The following is a 17633-nucleotide window of genomic DNA, read 5'->3' on the forward strand; positions in this document are numbered from 1 at the left end:
TGAATATGTGCTTATATTTCATATTTATTCATTTCTTCCTTGAATTCAAATAAGATTTGGAGAAGCTAAAGTGTTATGGTACTAGATAGTCATTTGTTACATCTCTGCCTGTTGTTAAACTTTTTACACAACAAAATAAAGCTTTGTGACTTTGTTTAACTAATTAAAAATTTTAATATTTCCATGTTTTCTAATGTAACCCTTAGAGATTGTATTCATGCCATGAAAATATTAATCTAATTGTAATAATTTTCAACTGAAGGTGTGTGAAATGTCTAACAGTTTTATATCTATATACCTAGATATTTGATATTGAAAACAATTTTTATAGTGACCTAGGGTAAGTGAATACTCCAGTTTTGAGCTAACTTCTTAAAAGATACATTCAGTTTGGTTATTTTTTTCTCTTATAGGTGTGAGCCATGCAATGGGAGGGAGAGGAGGAATAAATAGAGGAAATATTAATTAAATGTCCTGTAAACTGTAATAATTGTGAATAAGATTCTCAAGCCTGTTTTAGTATAATGATTGTCGAGATTAAAAACATTTTTGTATTTAAATTGGTATGCTTCTCTCAACATTCTTTATTAATAAAATGTATTTCAGTGTCAAAATTTTTCATTCTTCATTTAATTAGTTGACTTCTTCTTTGCCTGTGGGTCTAAGGACAGTTGTACCAGATATTGGATAAGGTCCTCCCAAAACGAGTAGTAACAACTCTTGCTGTTCTGCTGGGTACATCAATGTTATAGTATTGATCTAAATAGAAGAGAAATCATTTTTTAATTAAAAAGACAAAAAAAAAAAAAAAACACCTGAACTTAAAAATAGTTTGTTTACTATTATATTCAAAGATACTGTTTATCATTTTAATATCAGAAATGTTTGTATTAAGTAATCTGAACCTTCTGACAAAAACTAAAACAATTGCCTTGACAAATTGACCGTTCACCATCTTTCTGTAAAATGAGAGTCATTTCTCCTTTTTCAAAGTAAGAATTTGAGAAAAACTAAGTTTAAAAAATAATAAATCACTTGAGTTTTTTCCCTTAAACAAAAATTTTGACATCATTTATATAAGTAGAATAACTTAGATTTCTGAATTTTTCAAAGAAAAGTGCCCTGGTAACATTTAATTAATAAAGTTAGGTTCTCAAGAATTTCTTTGTGATCTTCAGGACTTGTGTAATGATGCAAATCAGTAGTATTTCGTGGCACCTGGGACCTCTGTTAAATGCCACAGGTAACAGAAGTAAAATATTGTTCTTATTAGCAGTTTTACTCAAGTAATTGAATGACTTAGTATAATAAGCTTTAATCTCATGAAGGATAGTGCAGAACTGAATTGCAGCCCATTGAATTTGATGGGAGTAAAGTGAAAATCAGAACTTTCTCTTCTTTAGAGCAATTACAATAATTTTAGTTTAACTTCTGACCTTAAGTCACCATTGAACATTTGTTTTTGCTTTGATTATATTCATATTTTAGAGATTAGAGCACATCCTTAAGAAGCGTAGAAGAAGTTACTTAATAACTTACTCCTAGAAAAGGCGTAGTAATCATAGCCATCAGGTTTTCTGATGTTGGGCAGTGCTATAGCTGAAGTAACCACATTTGGAAATCCTCTCCACTGTGAACTCATTTTGACTTCATTATGGAGGAAACCTGTAGGTTTAAAGATAGCAGCCTGAAAGTGATATACTACAGGAAAGAGCAGCCATTAGAGTCCAACAGACCTGAGTTTGAATTCCATTTTGGTCACATAGTAGCTCTGTGATATTGGGTGAGTTATTTAACTTAGGTACCTCAGTTTTTGTCACCTCTGACGTGGTGCAACTATCTACCTGTTTGTACTCTTCTGAGATTTACAGAGGTAATGTTCTTGGTAAAAGGTACTTGATAAATGGTATTTATTATAAATAACAAACCTGAATAAATTACATTCTTTACTCACAGAAAAATTATATAGATCTAGATCTAGTCATTTACTGAGGCGCAAATTGATGTTTTGCATCAACAAGCTTTAAATTATTAGGGCTATTTAGTCACTATTTATATTCAATAAGCTTCATTCTGTAAGATAAACTGTATTGCATCTATGTCCCATGTAAGAATTTTTTAACACAGTAAGAAACATTACCTTTATCTTGATAAGAGACTCTGATGGGTGAATAGTGAATTCTGATGGTGTGTGTTTGAGAAGGTCCTATGGCGCGTTCAAAGCGACGTCTTCTGACCTGTGTTGTTTCTCCATACACTGGGTAATTGATAGCGGGCCTTCTTCCAGTGCACTTTTTGATGGGTTCCTGTTTATAAGTGTACTGCTGAACGCTGCCACCTGTTATGTATTAGAAAATCACATGTGATAAGAAAATTAAGTTTAATCCCCCAGAAAGGTGAAAAAGAGCTTTTACAAGGTAGAGGAAACAATCAGTGTTTTTTTGTGAACTGTGTTCAGACATTAATGGCTGTTAATCAAGGGAATTATAAAATAATTGCTATGGGATGCCTGGGTGGCTCAGCAGTTTAGCGCCTGCCTTCGGCCGGGATCGAGTCCCGCATCGGGCTCCCTGCATGAAGCCTGCTTCTCCCTCTGCCTGTGTCTCTGCCTCTCTCTCTCTCTCTGTGTCTCTTATGAATAAATAAATAAAATCTTTAAAAAACAATAATTGCTAAATGCTGAAATACTTGTTGAATGAATAAAGCCAAAAAAGTGCATAGTTCTATATATATTTAACTTTGTTTGAAAGTAAATGATGACATTTACATTAGTGATCTGAAAATTCAGATGAAATTGTAATATGCATGCTAAAGAGCTTTGAATACTTTTTACTGTCCTCAGTTTTTTCATTGGAAAGATTTGATTCCAGCCATTAAAGATCCTTTGACAGTAAACCCAATAATAAATGAAAATGTTGAATAAAACTTCCCAGGCAAATCAATTCTTAAAAGTTTTGTAATTTTGTCAATTACGTAACACATACCTCTCTTGAAAAAATACACAGATTCAGGTCTGTCCTTGTATTTAGCTATTGAGAGAGCTGCCACTATTCTTCCATTTAGTCCTCCAAATCCTTTTACAATTTGTTTGGGATACCCTGCATCTTTTATATCATTGGTGAAACGCCAGTACTGGGAACCCTGATAATTTAACAGAGGAAATAGTGTTAATTGCTTTGGAATAAAAAGGTTAGGGATTCATTCTTAGATATAAATATAGGGAGAAAGTTTTAACTTTGTTAAGTGAATAAATTGGTCTTTAATGTTACCAAATTGTTAGCTTTTTATTAAATGTTAATGATAGAATAGTTTAATAGAATATGGAGACCCTTCTGAAGTGGAGGTTAAGCTGATTTATGCTCTTACGATAAAGAATACCTAGTTGCTGATTTCTCTCATATATTTTTCTTACCTTAAAGAAGAAAGTTTTTCCTTCACAGTTGCACCTAGTAAAAACAGTATCAATGGGGGAGGGAATACCCCAGACTTCAGTAATTTTACGAGGTGGAGATGGTGGATTGGATGGACTCAGCATCCAGAAATAATGACCTGAAATTGAAAGTGACAGGTGAGCCTCCTGAATGAATACTGTAACTTATCCCCAAAAGAAATCAAAATGAAAAATTGTTAACTAGCTCATCATCAAGAAAAACAGAAATGTGTTGGCACACGTTATGTAACAAGTTTAGTCAACATTGTGAGAACTAGTGTAGCAGTATTTGAACTGCTGAGAGTAGATATTTCTCAGGTCTGAGGTTTAGCATAGCCTTTGAAATATTTTTAGTTTTCCAGTTTCACTAAAAAGATCCTTCTGGCTTTGTGACTTATGGAAAGTTACTTATCTCCATTTCTTTATCTTTTAGTTAAAGAGTTATAATTCAGTGGCTGCTAAAAATCTCTAGCCTCTACTGTGCTAATAGTGTATGATTTGTTTCCTTTCAGATTTAATCTAATTATAAGAGGACCAGCAGATGGTATAGCAGAGAAGTGACATGAAGTAACTGCTGTTCTCCTGTTAGGGTCCCAGAGGATGTAGCACTGTTGAACGCGTTGCGATCAAGATGTTATTTTTACATAGAATAGAGCAAGGAATACAAATCCTAATGTCATATTATTTGATATGAGATTAAAACTTGAACTGCTTGAATTCCTAGTGGAAAGAAAAATTCACTAGTATCCATTCAAGCTCTTAGTTTTATTTGTTACTCTAATGTGTCTAATAATGTTAATCCAAAAAACAGGTAATTATTCTCAGGTTCTCATAATATTGTGTGAGGGAAGTTTATCAGTCAGGTTCCCCTCCGGAAACCCTGACCCAAACTTTCACTCTCCTTTGGTTCTCATAAAGAATAAAATGATGGGCAGAAGAGGAAATAATGTGCGCAGCTCACCTCGAAATGCGACCATGGTTCCATTGCGCAAAGTAGTCAGTCCATCTACTGGCTTACCGTTGCATAAGTTAGTCTCATCTAAAACAAAAAATTAAGCCAATATAAAAGAAAATGAGAAGAATGTTCATGTTTTTCAAATCCTTCCACAGGGTTGTCTCCTCTGTTCACCTTTCCCTAAACTCTTGAAGGGGCTAGTGGGAAACTTCAGGGGCTATCTCAGAAATGGAAAAGAGCTATATTTCATAATTAACTTAAGGTGATATTACCTAAAAATAATACATAAAAATAAACCCGAGATTGAAATGGGCCAGGTTACCTGATGTTCATGTGAATTAGATAATTGTTGGATGCTTGATCCCAACACAAAACTCCCATTTTCCAGTTCTGATTGCCCTTTAGAATTGGTTTGAAAAAGGGAATAATATTGCAAATTTTTGCTTTGCATTATACTCTTTTAAGGATACAGTCCCAACTAAATATTTTTGACATTCTTTTTTTTTTTTTTGACATTCTATACACCATCTCTACATATAGAGGAATTGTGTATCAGTACACAGTGAATCGAATGCAGAGAGGCACCAAATTCCTTATTACTCGATTTTCCAAAGACCACATAATCTTACATGATTTGACTCCTGCTTACCTATGGAGAAGCTGTAAAACTCCACAAGTTAACAAGTTCAGGGTTCTAGGTAATATATATCAATAGCTTGATACTAACTCAGGGCATTCTGGCCCAGATAAATTTATCAACTTAAAGTTTAACAACATTACCAATTTTAAAACTGGAAGTAACTGATGCTTATTACCTGAAAGCATGGGATTGATGGCAATGTCTTGATTGGATCCTCTCACTAAGATATCAGTCCCTGGGATAAATATAGGAGTTAACACAGGGGGCCTGGGGAACATGTGAGGTTTTTTTCCAGCAGCATCTGTATCTTCATTTGGATTTACTTCAACTATTTCTGAGTTAGGTCTTTGGTTGGGGCTGGTGGTAGTTTGGAGCATGGCTTCCACTGAAGAGGTAGGGTGTAATTTGGGCATTGTCGATGTAGTCATCTTTGGGGGAGTTGGTGTAGTCTTTGGTTTTTTTCTTTTAGGTATTGTGTTTGGCTTTTTGGTAGAAGCGGGCTTCTTTGGTGCTTTGGTTGGCTTTCGGGGTCTAGGAGTTGAGACTTTAGTACTCGTAGCTGTATCCTTTGGCACAGCTGTGGTTTCTTCAGGTTTATTCATAGTCTCTTCAGTTGTAGTTGTCTTTTGTGTTGCAGTCATTACTTTGGGTGCGAGAGTTGTTGCTTTAGGAGTGTTTTTGGATGATGTGGTAGATGTTACTTGTGTGGTTGTACTTGTTTTGGACTCAGTGGTCGTTTCTTCTGTTGGAGTTGCTGTCTCCTGGGTTGTAATCTTAGGTACAGCAGTTGTAATTTCAGGTATTATGTCTTTTTCTGTTGTTTTATCTTTAGCTGTTGTAGTCATTTCAGGTTTGGTCACTTCAGGAGCCTTGGTTATAGGTACAACTGGTTCTTTGGGACTGTTTTCAAGAGGCTTTGGTGTGGGTTCTGCAGGAAACTTAGGAGTTGACTCAGCAGGGTTCTTGGGAGTAGTGGGAGGCTCCATAGTCGTAGTTGTAGTAAAGGCGTCTGAGGTGGTTGGAGCAGGCGTCTCAAGAGAGGCTGGAGCAGGCTCCTTCGGGAGTTTGGGTGTGGGCTCCTTGGTGGTGATGGGAACCTGTTCCTTGGATGTGGTGGGTGCAGATTCCTTATTGGGGGCAGTGGGTTCAGGCTCCTTGGGGGCGGTGGGTGCAAGGTCCTTGGGGGCGGTGGGTGCAGGTTTCTTGGGAGCTGTGGGTACAGGCTCCTTGGGGGCCATAGGTTCAGGCTCCTTGGGGACAGTGGGTGAAGGCTCCTTGGGGGTGGTGGGTGTAGGCTGCTTGGGGGCAGTGGGTGCAGGCTTCTTGGGGGCCATGGGTTCAGGCTCCTTGGGGGCAGTAGGTACAGGCTCCTTGGGGGCGGTGGGAGTAGGTTCCTTGGGACTGGTAGGTGCAGGGTCCTTGGTGGTGGTAGGAGCAGGTTCCTTAGGGGGAGTGGGTTCAGGCTCCTTGGGGGTTGTGGGCACAGGCTCTTTGGGAGTGGTGGGTTCAGGCTTGTTGGGAGTAGTTGGTGCAGGCTCCTTAGTGATAGTGGGTGCAGGCTCCTTGGGAGTGGTGGCAGCTGGTTTCTTGGTGGTGGGAGCAGCCTCTTTGGGAGTGGTGGGTTCAGGCTTCTTGGGGGTGGTAGGTGGCTCCTTGGGAGTAGTGGGAGCAGGCTCCTTGGGGGTGGTGGGTGCAGGCTCCTTGGGAGTGGTGGGTTCAGGCTCCTTGGTGGTAGTGGGTACAGGCTCCTTGGGAGTGGTGGGAGCAGGCTCCTTGGGAGTGGTGGGTTCAGGCTTCTTGGGGGTGGTGGGTGGCTCCTTGGTGGTAGTAGGTACAGGCTCCTTGGGAGTAGTGGGAGCAGGCTCCTTGGGGGTGGTGGGTGCAAGCTCCTTGGGAGTGGTGGGTTCAGGCTCCTTGGTGGTAGTGGGTACAGGCTCCTTGGGAGTGGTGGGAGCAGGCTCCTTGGGAGTGGTGGGTTCAGGCTTCTTGGGGGTGGTGGGTGGCTCCTTGGTGGTAGTAGGTACAGGCTCCTTGGGAGTAGTGGGAGCAGGCTCCTTGGGGGTGGTGGGTGCAGGCTCCTTGGGAGTGGTGGGTTCAGGCTCCTTGGTGGTAGTGGGTACAGGCTCCTTGGGAGTGGTGGGAGCAGGCTCCTTGGGAGTGGTGGGTTCAGGCTTCTTGGGGGTGGTAGGTGGCTCCTTGGTGGTAGTAGGTACAGGCTCCTTGGGAGTACTGGGAGCAGGCTCCTTGGGGGTGGTGGGTGCAAGCTCCTTGGGAGTGGTGGGTTCAGGCTCCTTGGTGGTAGTGGGTACAGGCTCCTTGGGAGTGGTGGGAGCAGGCTCCTTGGGAGTGGTGGGTTCAGGCTTCTTGGGGGTGGTGGGTGGCTCCTTGGTGGTAGTAGGTACAGGCTCCTTGGGAGTGGTGGGAGCAGGCTCCTTGGGGGTGGTGGGTTCAGGCTCCTTGGTGGTAATGGGTACAGGCTCCTTGGGAGTAGTGGGAGCAGGCTTCTTGGGGGTGGTGGGAGTGGGCTCCTTGGTGGTGGTGGGAGCAGGATCCTTGGGAGTGGTGGGTTCAGGTTTCTTGGGCGTGGTGGGTGGCCCCTTGGTGGTAGTGGGTACAGGCTCCTTGGGAGTAGTGGGAGCAGGTTTCTTGGGGGTAGTGGGTGCAGGCTTCTTGGTGGTGGTAGGAGTGGGCTCCTTGGTGGTGGTGGGAGCAGGAGATTTGGTTGTACTTTCAGCTTTGGGTGTAGATTTAACAGGAGCTTTGGTTGTGGGTACAAAATCTTTAGCAGGTGTTTTCTCTGCACTTCGTGTCTCTTTGGCTGAAGTAATCTTCTCTTTTGCTTTACTTGAAGTCTCTTTGTTTGCTAAAGTCTCTTTACTTTTCACTGTTGTCTCCTTATTAGGTGTTGAAGAGGTCTCTTTGGATGTATCAGTATTAGGTGGAAGACTAGGTTTAGGATTTATTGGTTTGCCTGTTGTAAACTTGGGAGATGTGGTAACCTTATTGCGTTGGGTGGTAGGAATGTCAGGAGTTGGGGTGAGCTTGATGTCACCATTGTCCAGTCCACTTCCAGCTTCATCTACAACTGGTGGTTCTGGCGGAGGTTTCTTTTTAGGAGTTCTTTCCTTCTTGTTATCTTTTACTAGAAAAAAATATACACATCTTTTATTTTTGAGTAGTTTCCTCTTCAATAGTGACCTAAAAATCCCATCTTTATCAACTAGCCATGTATTCCAAGCAAATTGCTAACCTGTAATATGTCTATTAATTTATTACAAAATGGCAAATACTGGACTTATCTGATTGGGCTATTTTAGGGAATTGATGAATTGATGAATTGATGAAAAGATTCACCCCAGGAATCTGCTCAAGTCACACCAATGGTCCCTCCTAAACTCTATTTCCATACCCACAGCTGTTAGCTGCTCTCTTTCCTTGGTACACCTAAACTCAGCAGACCATGGGATACAGAGAGGAGATTGCGGCCATGGCAGCAAAAGACCCTGTTTAACAGGATTTCTCATAGCAGCTATCCCAAAGGTGAATTTCAGAGCCCAAAGAGCACATGAAGAGTTCATCATTGAGATGAGTTCCATTTAGCACACGTGTGCTGCACATCTATGGTGTGGACTCCCTTGATGATTCAAAGACTATGTATTTGGCTATTCAGCCAGAGAAAAGGCTTCAGGGGAAATAACAACCACCCAGGAAATAAAAGTTCTTCAAAACTCCAGTATCCAAAATTCAGTATTTCCTGGAGAAAGAGAGTATATTTTAGAATTTCAGGAAATAATGAAAAGCAGAACAAAGGGAATCTCTTTTCAGGAAGTAATAGCCTACAAAAAAAAAATCAGCCAAATATGACATATAATTCATTAGAAAAATAATAAAAAGGAGCTGTAAAATGTGAATAATAATATTGCTTTTCCCAGAGAAGTATATGAGACCTTAATGGATTAACATGTTAAAATAGCAGCCTATAAATGTTTGCAAAATAAAATAAGTGAAAATTAAAGGAAAAATAAAAACACAAGGAACACAGAGGAAGGAGAAGAAAAAAATGATAATAGGTAGACATGAATTAAAATTGAAAACCATAAATGAAAACCATATATCTCGTGTCTTCCTGTGGTCCCAGAGCTACTGTCCTAGCATCTTCTTATCATTTGTTTTAAAGAGTGGTTTCTTAGCTGCTTTTCACTAATAGGAAGTTCTCCTTAGTATCTTCTAAAATAATTTTTACAAATCTGTACATGCCCCAAGTACTGAAATGTGTTCAAATCATTCTACCAACACTCATTGCTTTTAGATAATTATTGTTAATATGGCATTGATATAGTCTTTGATCTTTATCAATGCTCAAACCTTTGGGTTTCTTCTTTAATTCTTTATTAGCTGCTGAATTTTTGGAAGACTTGATTTTCCGAATAGTTGAAGAGGAAGAGGAAGAGGAGGAGGAAGACTCTTGGTTTTCAGAAACAGAATGTTCTATAAATCAAATAAAAAGGTTGATCACACCAACTGTAATTTAAAACAAAAAACTGCCAGTCCAAATACAATAAGAAATACTGTTTACTGAGCTACAAATGTCCATATTCTGCTTTTATTTTATCAGTAATATGATCAACTGTTCTTACAACGTCCATTAAAAGCAAGATGGCTAAGCTTCTCACCGATACTAGCAATATAACTATATTACTTTCTCTTCTCTCACAGATTGTAATTATTCTGCAGAAAATCACCTGGGATTTTTTTTCCCTGATGTGTTTCTTCTGATTATTTTAACCTACACTTATGCTGGGCTCAGTTATAAGAAAAATAAATAGCTGACGGTTTATAATTTGGCTTAAATTTTGACTTCGAACACATTTTTAAAAGGGTAATGAGCCTTTCATGACTCATGTGATTCCCTTATTCTATGAAGTCTTACAAAATTAGTCCACCTACAGCTTAGTCTGTCTCAAAACCTTTTATTACATCTATCATCTTCCTACCTTCTGTTATTTCCTCTGATTCTATAACTTTCTTAGTCTTCTTCTTATTTGGTGCTTTGGGTGAACGTTTGGCTGTTGATTTGATGGTTTGAGATGCTCCTGGAGATGGAGGTGCAGTCTTTGAAGATGGAGGTGATGTGGGATTATGCACTGAGGCCAAGCAAGACAGATAGATTAACATCTTGTTGACAGTCATCAGCAGCTCTTAATTGTGAAAGGCACAGATGGCATCTAGCTCCAAGAATCAATACTGGTGAAAACCAGCGCAGGCAGTCTCTTAGCCTAAAGATAGCTACTCTAAAGTAATTAATTCTGAAGACTCATTGCTACAAAATATTGGTTCTCAAATTGTTATAAATTACAAGGGGCAATGGCTGCGGGGTCAAAGAACTTGAATTCTAGTCGTAGACCTGCAAGGGTCTACCCTTGTTTACTTTGGGCAAATGAGCTAATAACCCCCACTTGAACTTTGTTTTCTTATCTGCAAACTGAGATGCTTATTCTAGGTGATTTCTGAAGATATTTCCTGGCCTAAAAAATACTTGACTCTCTCAGCTCCATCCCTTATGCCAATCTTCTGTGATGGTAGAAATAATTACTGTGTGCAGATGACACAGTGCTCCCAGGAAGAGAAATATAATAACTACATTTGTCCCGTTTTCATAGTCATTATTTAAATTGATTTACAAATGATGCCAATTCATCTTTTCATTTAAATCAAATGATGTCAATTCCCCTTTCAATTCATGTAGAACAAAAGATTACATGAATATTTACTCTTATAAAAAGTTCACACCTTCACATTATGCTTTTCTCAAAATGTGTTGCCCTTCTCCAAGTTAAACAACCATTGTTAATGTTTTGGTGTGTATCTTTGAAACCTTTCTCTCCGGTCCGCCTACCCTTTCTATGTCTGGAAGAGAAGGCATGGGATGGGTTTTGATCATTAGGAACCAGAAGAAAAGCAGAGGGTCTTCTGAAAGATAAGAAAGCAGAGAACGGTGGGGACACTCTGGGTAGAGAGAGTTATGATAAATCCTGCTGCTCTTACTGAACATCCCCTAGGAACTCTGACCAATGCTGAAAACCACACTCCTTCCTCTGTTTCCCCCACCAAGTAGATCAATTTAAGAAACAGTTCTGACATACTAGCTAGTGATCCTGAACCAAATACCTCTTGGACTGTTAACTCACATTTCTTCAGTTCTCAAAAGGTTACAATTTTGAGATACAGAGATGCCTACAAACAGTATCTATAGTAATCCTGAAACAACTAAGAGGCCTTACTGACTTACTGACTCGTAAGATATTTTGATGGTTATTTTTTTTTAAGAAGTAGTGAAGCTCTGGGTGGTTCCATTCTTTTCGGTTGAAGCCCTGTCTCTGTGAGTTCTGTAAACGAAGCATGACGTTCATCAATTTTTTTTCGTCGAGTTCCACATAAGCCTTGGGTAGTCTGGCCCACCACCCAGTAGCATAAAGCATTGTCTTTATTAACATGTTCTTTCAATGCTTCATCATACTCTAACCATCCTTCCTCCCCACCCATCCTCTCCGCTAAATAAAGTCTTAGTGTTTTGTCTCATAGCCAAAACAATTACCAGGGCACTGAGTAAATACGTATCCTTCATTATAGGTCCTTCTGAGAGCTGCAGGAACTCTGCACTCTGAGATTTTTATTATAAGGGTGTTGTCTCCATCATTTCTGAAATGCCATCCAATGAAAACATTGAACAGTTAAGATTAGCCCTTGACTATGCTGATTAACATTTTACCCTATTTCTCCACTGTTCAAAAGAAGCAAGATGTACAGCCTTGTTTAAATAAAATGATAAGATTATGCAAGCAATGTCTATCTTCGCTTTTACCTCCACAAATATTGTTTTAAAAAGTAGAATTTAAGAATAAACATTTGGTAAAAGAAAGGAATTCATTATTTATTTAAGTATTTAAAAACAATTTTTTTTTAATCTGGAGAGTTTTATTATACTCCCAGAGTACTCCATCAGGAACTATAACCAGAGGAGAGGATTTTAAAATGGGACAATATCTCTTTTTACCAACTCTATCCCATACAGGAATTTAGACAGTGATGAACATGGACTGCCACAGTAGGAAGGGACCTAACAACAGATGGTTAACCTTGGTAGGTTTGCCCATGAATTAAACGTCTTCAACTCCTAAATCAATGAGTTGAGGGAAGGGAAGCCGAGAGTGCCATTCTGTCCTTCAACATACACTCAAAAACACTAAAGCCGAAAACATGGCTAGCTCAAAGGACCACTGACTCTGTGGGGTCAGCACCATTAGGATGAGACAAGAAATCACTGAGTGAGCCGGTTACTGTTGGTTTTACCTGCAGTTGGACTGCACCTGAGGAAAAAACATGTACACTCAACCCCTATCCTTTCTGTTCCTTTAACAGCAGTCTGGCGCTCCAGGAGCCTGGTGGAACCAGGCCGTGCTGTTGGGAGAGGCTTTCCTTTTTTAATTCATCTTGGATGACGCAAAATTAATACAAAATGGCTTGCGTTAGTAAAACCAAGTCCCTAGATGGAGGGCATATTAGACATGATCAGCGAAGCTAAGGTAGGTGGGCAGATCTGACTGTACCGAGAGGCAGTGATTAACCCCATGATGCTTACCTCTTCCACAAAAATCCTCATAATCGGGACAGCACTTGCCATACTTCTTACAGTCTGAGTCACAGTCACACTCCCTCCCTCGTGCAAAGGACTCGAAGCAGCGACCTTTACAGGAAAGCTCTACCCAGAGCAAAACAAGACATTATAGATTATTAATGATGCAGCTACACCCATGTACTCATAGCCATTTCCCACCTTATAACTGGCTAGAGTTCCAAAAGTGCATTTCGGAGGTTTTTTTTTTGAATTTGGAAAAATGGGTGGTTTTCCAAGTGGAGAAGTTAAGAGAGAAATATGGTGACTCAGAGAAGCTTCCCTTGCCCTTCAAGGCTCCAATAGTCACCCAAGTGCTGTTGGAGTCATTTCACATATGTATTTTGGAAAAGTGGGGACCCTTCATATGAAATCCCTCCATCCTCTCCACCTTTCACCATGCTTTGTAATAGATATTTATTCAATGAACGTTTAGATCTTACAACAACATTCCAAAGAGCTGGCTTAAAGTAGATTGGACACTGTTTAGGCTCAAAAATCATTTATAATGCAGAGAGTTTTATTGTGATAAACTGGGCAAGGTGGAGGGTTGAAAGATTTCAGCCTAATCCCATGGCATGGATTATGCCTTCTCATTTCAAAACAAGCCTTGGTTAGAAGCACAATAACTTAGCAAGGCCTATTTGAAACAAACGGTTACCTCATACAACACATAACTGTACAGCAATATATTTGTCAACTTCCTATACAAATTCCAAAGTGAACATAATAACTCTGAACCACTCCTAATTGTAACTTTCAAAAGTTGGATATGAAATGTCCCTGTGTTAACAAAACGATCCAAAATGTGTTCAAGGAAAATACCATTCATAATTTAAAATTCAGACCCTTTGGGTTTTAACTGAAATTCTTCATTAAACACTATTAAGGGATCCTGTCACTAAGCAATTACATCTCTGATTCGTAGTGAATATTTACCCATTGGTATTTACTTAGTGACTCCTGAGTCACAGTATTCTCTACTTAAAACATTTTACTTAGGACTAGTCAATAACCTTGTGCACCTGACAGATTTCCAGGGCTCCCTCTCCCGCCCTCCCCCAGGAGTCATGAGCTTTGACGCCATCATTAGGTACAGCACACTGCAACATGTATGCGAGGAAGGGAAAGGCACTTGAGCAAAAAGAAGCACAAGAGTGTGGAAAAAGCACTGCAGGGGGTGCACGGGGACTCACAGAACGGTGTTGCTTGATAGGGGAGACACCAGCTGTCAGGACTTACCCACAGTGCAGGCTTTCTTGAAATCAGGGCAGCACTCCATGTAGTGTTGACAGTTATAATCACAGTTGCAGATGGCATCTCTAGAATACCCTTCCCCACATCTCCCTGCACAGCTTGGTAAATCTAAAAATTATACAATACTAGCGTAAACATGGCCAAACTGCTTCACAGGAAGGAAGAGTTCTAAATGAGAAGGATAAAGCCACTTGGTGAGGGAGAATTTTTATCAGTTGGAAAAGGATGGGAATGATGGGTAGCAATGGGTCCAGGTGGCCTTTGCCTGATCTTCCATGTGACCTTGATCGTGCCACTTTATTCTTCACTAGACAGAGAAGATAAAGACACTTTTGAGAATCAGGCAAAGCTAACGGCTTTGCATAAAGTGGGTGACGTTCCTGGGGGAGGGTGGCAGCTTCAGGTCTCCCCAGACTGCTGCTGAGATGATGACGAGTTGACATTTATTGAGCATGTCTGTGCCGGGCATTGAGTCATAAATTATCTCTAACGTTTATGAAAACGTTGCCAGGAGAGTATTAGTAGCCCCTTTTGAAAGATAAGGAAGCTGGAACACATTTTAATAACTAGCTCAGGGACACCCAGCTAGTTAATAGTTCCAGGATATATGTATTATATATAGATCAATTAATACCTACTAACTATTCGTATTGACCTCTTTTACTCTTAGAAGCATCCTGATTTGGGTAATAAATTATATGGTCACCTGGAATTTGAACTCTGATATCTCTGATTCTAAAGTCCACACTTTTCCCACCCAATCATGTTGCCTCTCATCTCTCATGTTGGGTTTAAAACAAGCTGGTCATGCCAAGCAAAAACTTCCCTAGGCTTCCTCTTCTTTTTTGAGGATAACTGGGTTCTTTAAATGTTGAGGAAATCAGATGCATACAACCATGGCTACAGTGAGTACAAAATAGATAACCATTCAAATAGCATCTGGGCATGAATATAAGAGAGATATTCTGGGTAAAACAAAACAAAAATACAAACAAAAGTGTAATGATATAAAAATATATTTGAGAATATATTTTTTAAAATCCTTGGAAAACATCTTCCTGAGAGATAACCACAAAAATGTAACAATTGAATCCATCTCTGTAATAGAAATTGGCAGGTGCAATGTCCTAAAGCCATACAGGGACGTTGAACCACACTGAAAAAATCTCAAAATAATGAGTTCAGGAAAGTGAAAGTCTTCACATGCAAAGAAAATAGTAAATATTAGGACAATCTTCACAACTTCTTTCATACATATGTGCACAATACATACAAAAATGCATATATAGTGTATGTATATAAATACATATATTATATATAAAGGAAAAGAAGAATAACAGGTTTAGGAGGCAAGACAAGCAGACAACACAACATTAAAGGCTATTCTTTTCTAGTTAACAGATTTCTGAATTAGGAAATCAGTTATCTTTATAGGAAGAGCTTCTTTTCGTAGATTAAATGACTGTCCTTTTATTCCTGTTAATTTTAACAACCAATTTTAAATTCACTCATTTAAAGGAAAGTAAAACCATTTTAGAGAACAATTGTTCTTATTACAGAGGATATATAGATTAGGAAACACTTTCGGTGTTGTGAGCCTTGTAATACTACCATGAGAGAGCAGAGGTTAGCGTGGTGGCCATAATTCCTTCCTATATATTCACATTTGCTTTCATGTGTTTTTCCATTTTATCTAAATGATTCTGAAACTATGTTCATGGCAAGCAGTTATCTCTCATGCTTAGGATTGTGGGAATTTTAACTATTTTCCTGGAAGTGTCTATTTTATAAATATAATTTCACCATAACACCCATGCATCTTGATTTTTCTTCTCTCCAGTTTTGCTTATCAAAGAAAAAAAAAGGAAAACTAAAATCCAACTCTTGGTATTATTGTTGCTAATCAACCTTGATCGCATGCTAGAGACTTTGGCTAAGGTGATTGCATTGGATGTATCTTAACATTCTCTAGTGAATAACAAGAACTGTTCATCCAGGACTGACTGTTTTTGGAAGACTGTGAATAGTTTACTATCATAATATAAGATGACATTTATGCAAGTGTAAGTCCGTATCTGGGTAGTCCTTACAAGAAAGATAGAACTTTCAAAATTAATACAAGGCCATTTGAAAATTTGTAAATGTTTACTGTAAGATACTATCTAGTCTTACATGATGCCAAAATAAATCATCAATAATTTATGTAATGTAAAAGACTAAATTTATAATAAACATGGAAGCCAAAATTACATGTTATTTCAACACTGTTCTTTTCAATTCATCTGATGATAACTGTATCACACTAGCATAGTTTTATCCTGTGTCTAAATCTTGTTGAAATTTTGGAGAACCATAAGAATAATGAGCACAAAAATTATTCTATAGAAAAGCTCAAAACTTGAAAGACTTCATAAGACATGAGAAAAAAGTGAGAAATTCAAAATGCTTATAAATACCCCACATATGCTTCACATAATTTTAAAATTGTACTATACATTAAGCTCAAGCAAATATACATTTTAGAAATCTATTCCATCGTCAAGATAATCAAAACAGAATAATTAGCAACAGTCTTTAAATAAAAGTCTTTTTGATGGTTAAGGTACCTTGAGAAGAAACTTGCTGAATCAAGAAAACAGAGAGGAGCAGCAAGTATATGGGAAGTATTTTCCACTGCATGGCTGTTTCCAAGGACCGAACCCTCACTGAAAAGAAAAGAAACAGATCAGAAAACTGCTCTTTAATCTCACCACTAATTTATCCTGTGTTACTCACTGTGTTTCAGTAACTTTTAAAAGGCTATTTAATCATAGAACCATCCCACTCCTGAAACAAGACTTTTAAAGATAATCAGCCTTAATTCTATCATAAATATTTGACCATTAGATTTAATCTTACGCAGAAGAAATCATCAAACACCATCTTGATCATGTTAGCGACCATTTAATACTTTAGAATTCCTCTCAAATGGAAAACAGCCTTATCTCAACACTATTTAAATTATAGCATATACTTACAGGTTTAAATCCCAGCTTGGGGGGGGGGGGGCGGGAATAATCAGCTTCAGTAAAATTTAGCAAACACAGAAGTGACCATTCCAACTTTCCCTGAACTCCCCGTATAATTTTGTGAGCTTCCAACAGGTGTATCCCATAGCTGTGATCCTTTTCAAAACTTCCCTTCTACTACCCTTATAAATCTTTTTCAAACCTCTTGAATAAAGCATATCCCTATTGAACTGAAAACACATTTAATTCCACGAAGCAAGTTAACTTTGACACTTACCGGTAAAAGCAATAATGAGTTTTCCCGATGTCCTGGAAGTCTTATATATCAGTGCAAATATATTGGGATGAACCAATTAGTCCAAAGGTTAGACAAAATCAACAATGACAACCTCTGAAATCAAACTTTCCTCATTTGTTGGAAGAGGGCCCAGACAGCTAGACTTAGGCAACATCTGGAAAATACTCCCATTAAGAAAAATGACTACTACAAAATAAATTTAGGGTTATTGGCCAAAACACACTTCTAATTTCTGAGTGAAATGAACAAATTGTTCTGAGGTGGTAAATAGTTCTGGCCAGTCTTGACTAGCGAGCATATCAAAGCAGCAGCGTCAAAAAATAGTCAAATGTTTGTGCCACTTCTTGCTTTTTTTTTTTCCCCAGTTAAATCT

General features: G+C 38.7%; 2 protein-coding genes across 9 annotated transcripts in view; one reads left to right on the plus strand and one right to left on the minus strand.

Annotated features, from left to right (window-relative positions):
- Positions 1 to 614, plus strand: part of TPR (translocated promoter region, nuclear basket protein) — a 66073-nt gene extending 65459 nt beyond the window's left edge. For both annotated transcript variants that reach the window (XM_072830855.1, XM_072830856.1), the window contains exon 52: positions 414 to 614. In XM_072830855.1, the coding sequence (XP_072686956.1) occupies positions 414 to 469 (56 nt within the window). In that variant the 3' untranslated portion in view covers positions 470 to 614. The remainder of the gene's footprint in view (positions 1 to 413) is intronic.
- On the minus strand, positions 565 to 17352 carry PRG4 (proteoglycan 4). Of its 7 annotated transcripts, XM_072830859.1 has the most exons (14): positions 16972 to 17124; positions 16561 to 16659; positions 13940 to 14062; positions 12665 to 12784; positions 10020 to 10169; positions 9391 to 9513; positions 6794 to 8167; positions 5201 to 6721; positions 4392 to 4469; positions 3413 to 3549; positions 2985 to 3141; positions 2141 to 2338; positions 1540 to 1665; positions 565 to 759 (listed from the first exon to the last, which is right to left on the minus strand). In XM_072830859.1, exons 2-14 carry the CDS (start codon positions 16631 to 16633, stop codon positions 662 to 664), a joined length of 4278 nt encoding a protein of 1425 aa, XP_072686960.1. In that variant the 5' UTR covers positions 16634 to 16659; positions 16972 to 17124; the 3' UTR covers positions 565 to 661. The 7 variants fall into 7 exon arrangements, with proteins under 7 accessions (XP_072686960.1, XP_072686959.1, XP_072686958.1 ...); XM_072830858.1 differs by lacking the exon at positions 16972 to 17124 and adding an exon at positions 17240 to 17300 and having other exon boundaries at positions 5201 to 8167; XM_072830857.1 differs by having other exon boundaries at positions 5201 to 8167.
- Positions 17353 to 17633: the final 281 nt, after the last annotated feature.

The sequence above is a fragment of the Canis lupus genome, chromosome 6 (assembly GCF_048164855.1).
Source record: "Canis lupus baileyi chromosome 6, mCanLup2.hap1, whole genome shotgun sequence".
Lineage (NCBI taxonomy): Eukaryota > Metazoa > Chordata > Mammalia > Carnivora > Canidae > Canis > Canis lupus.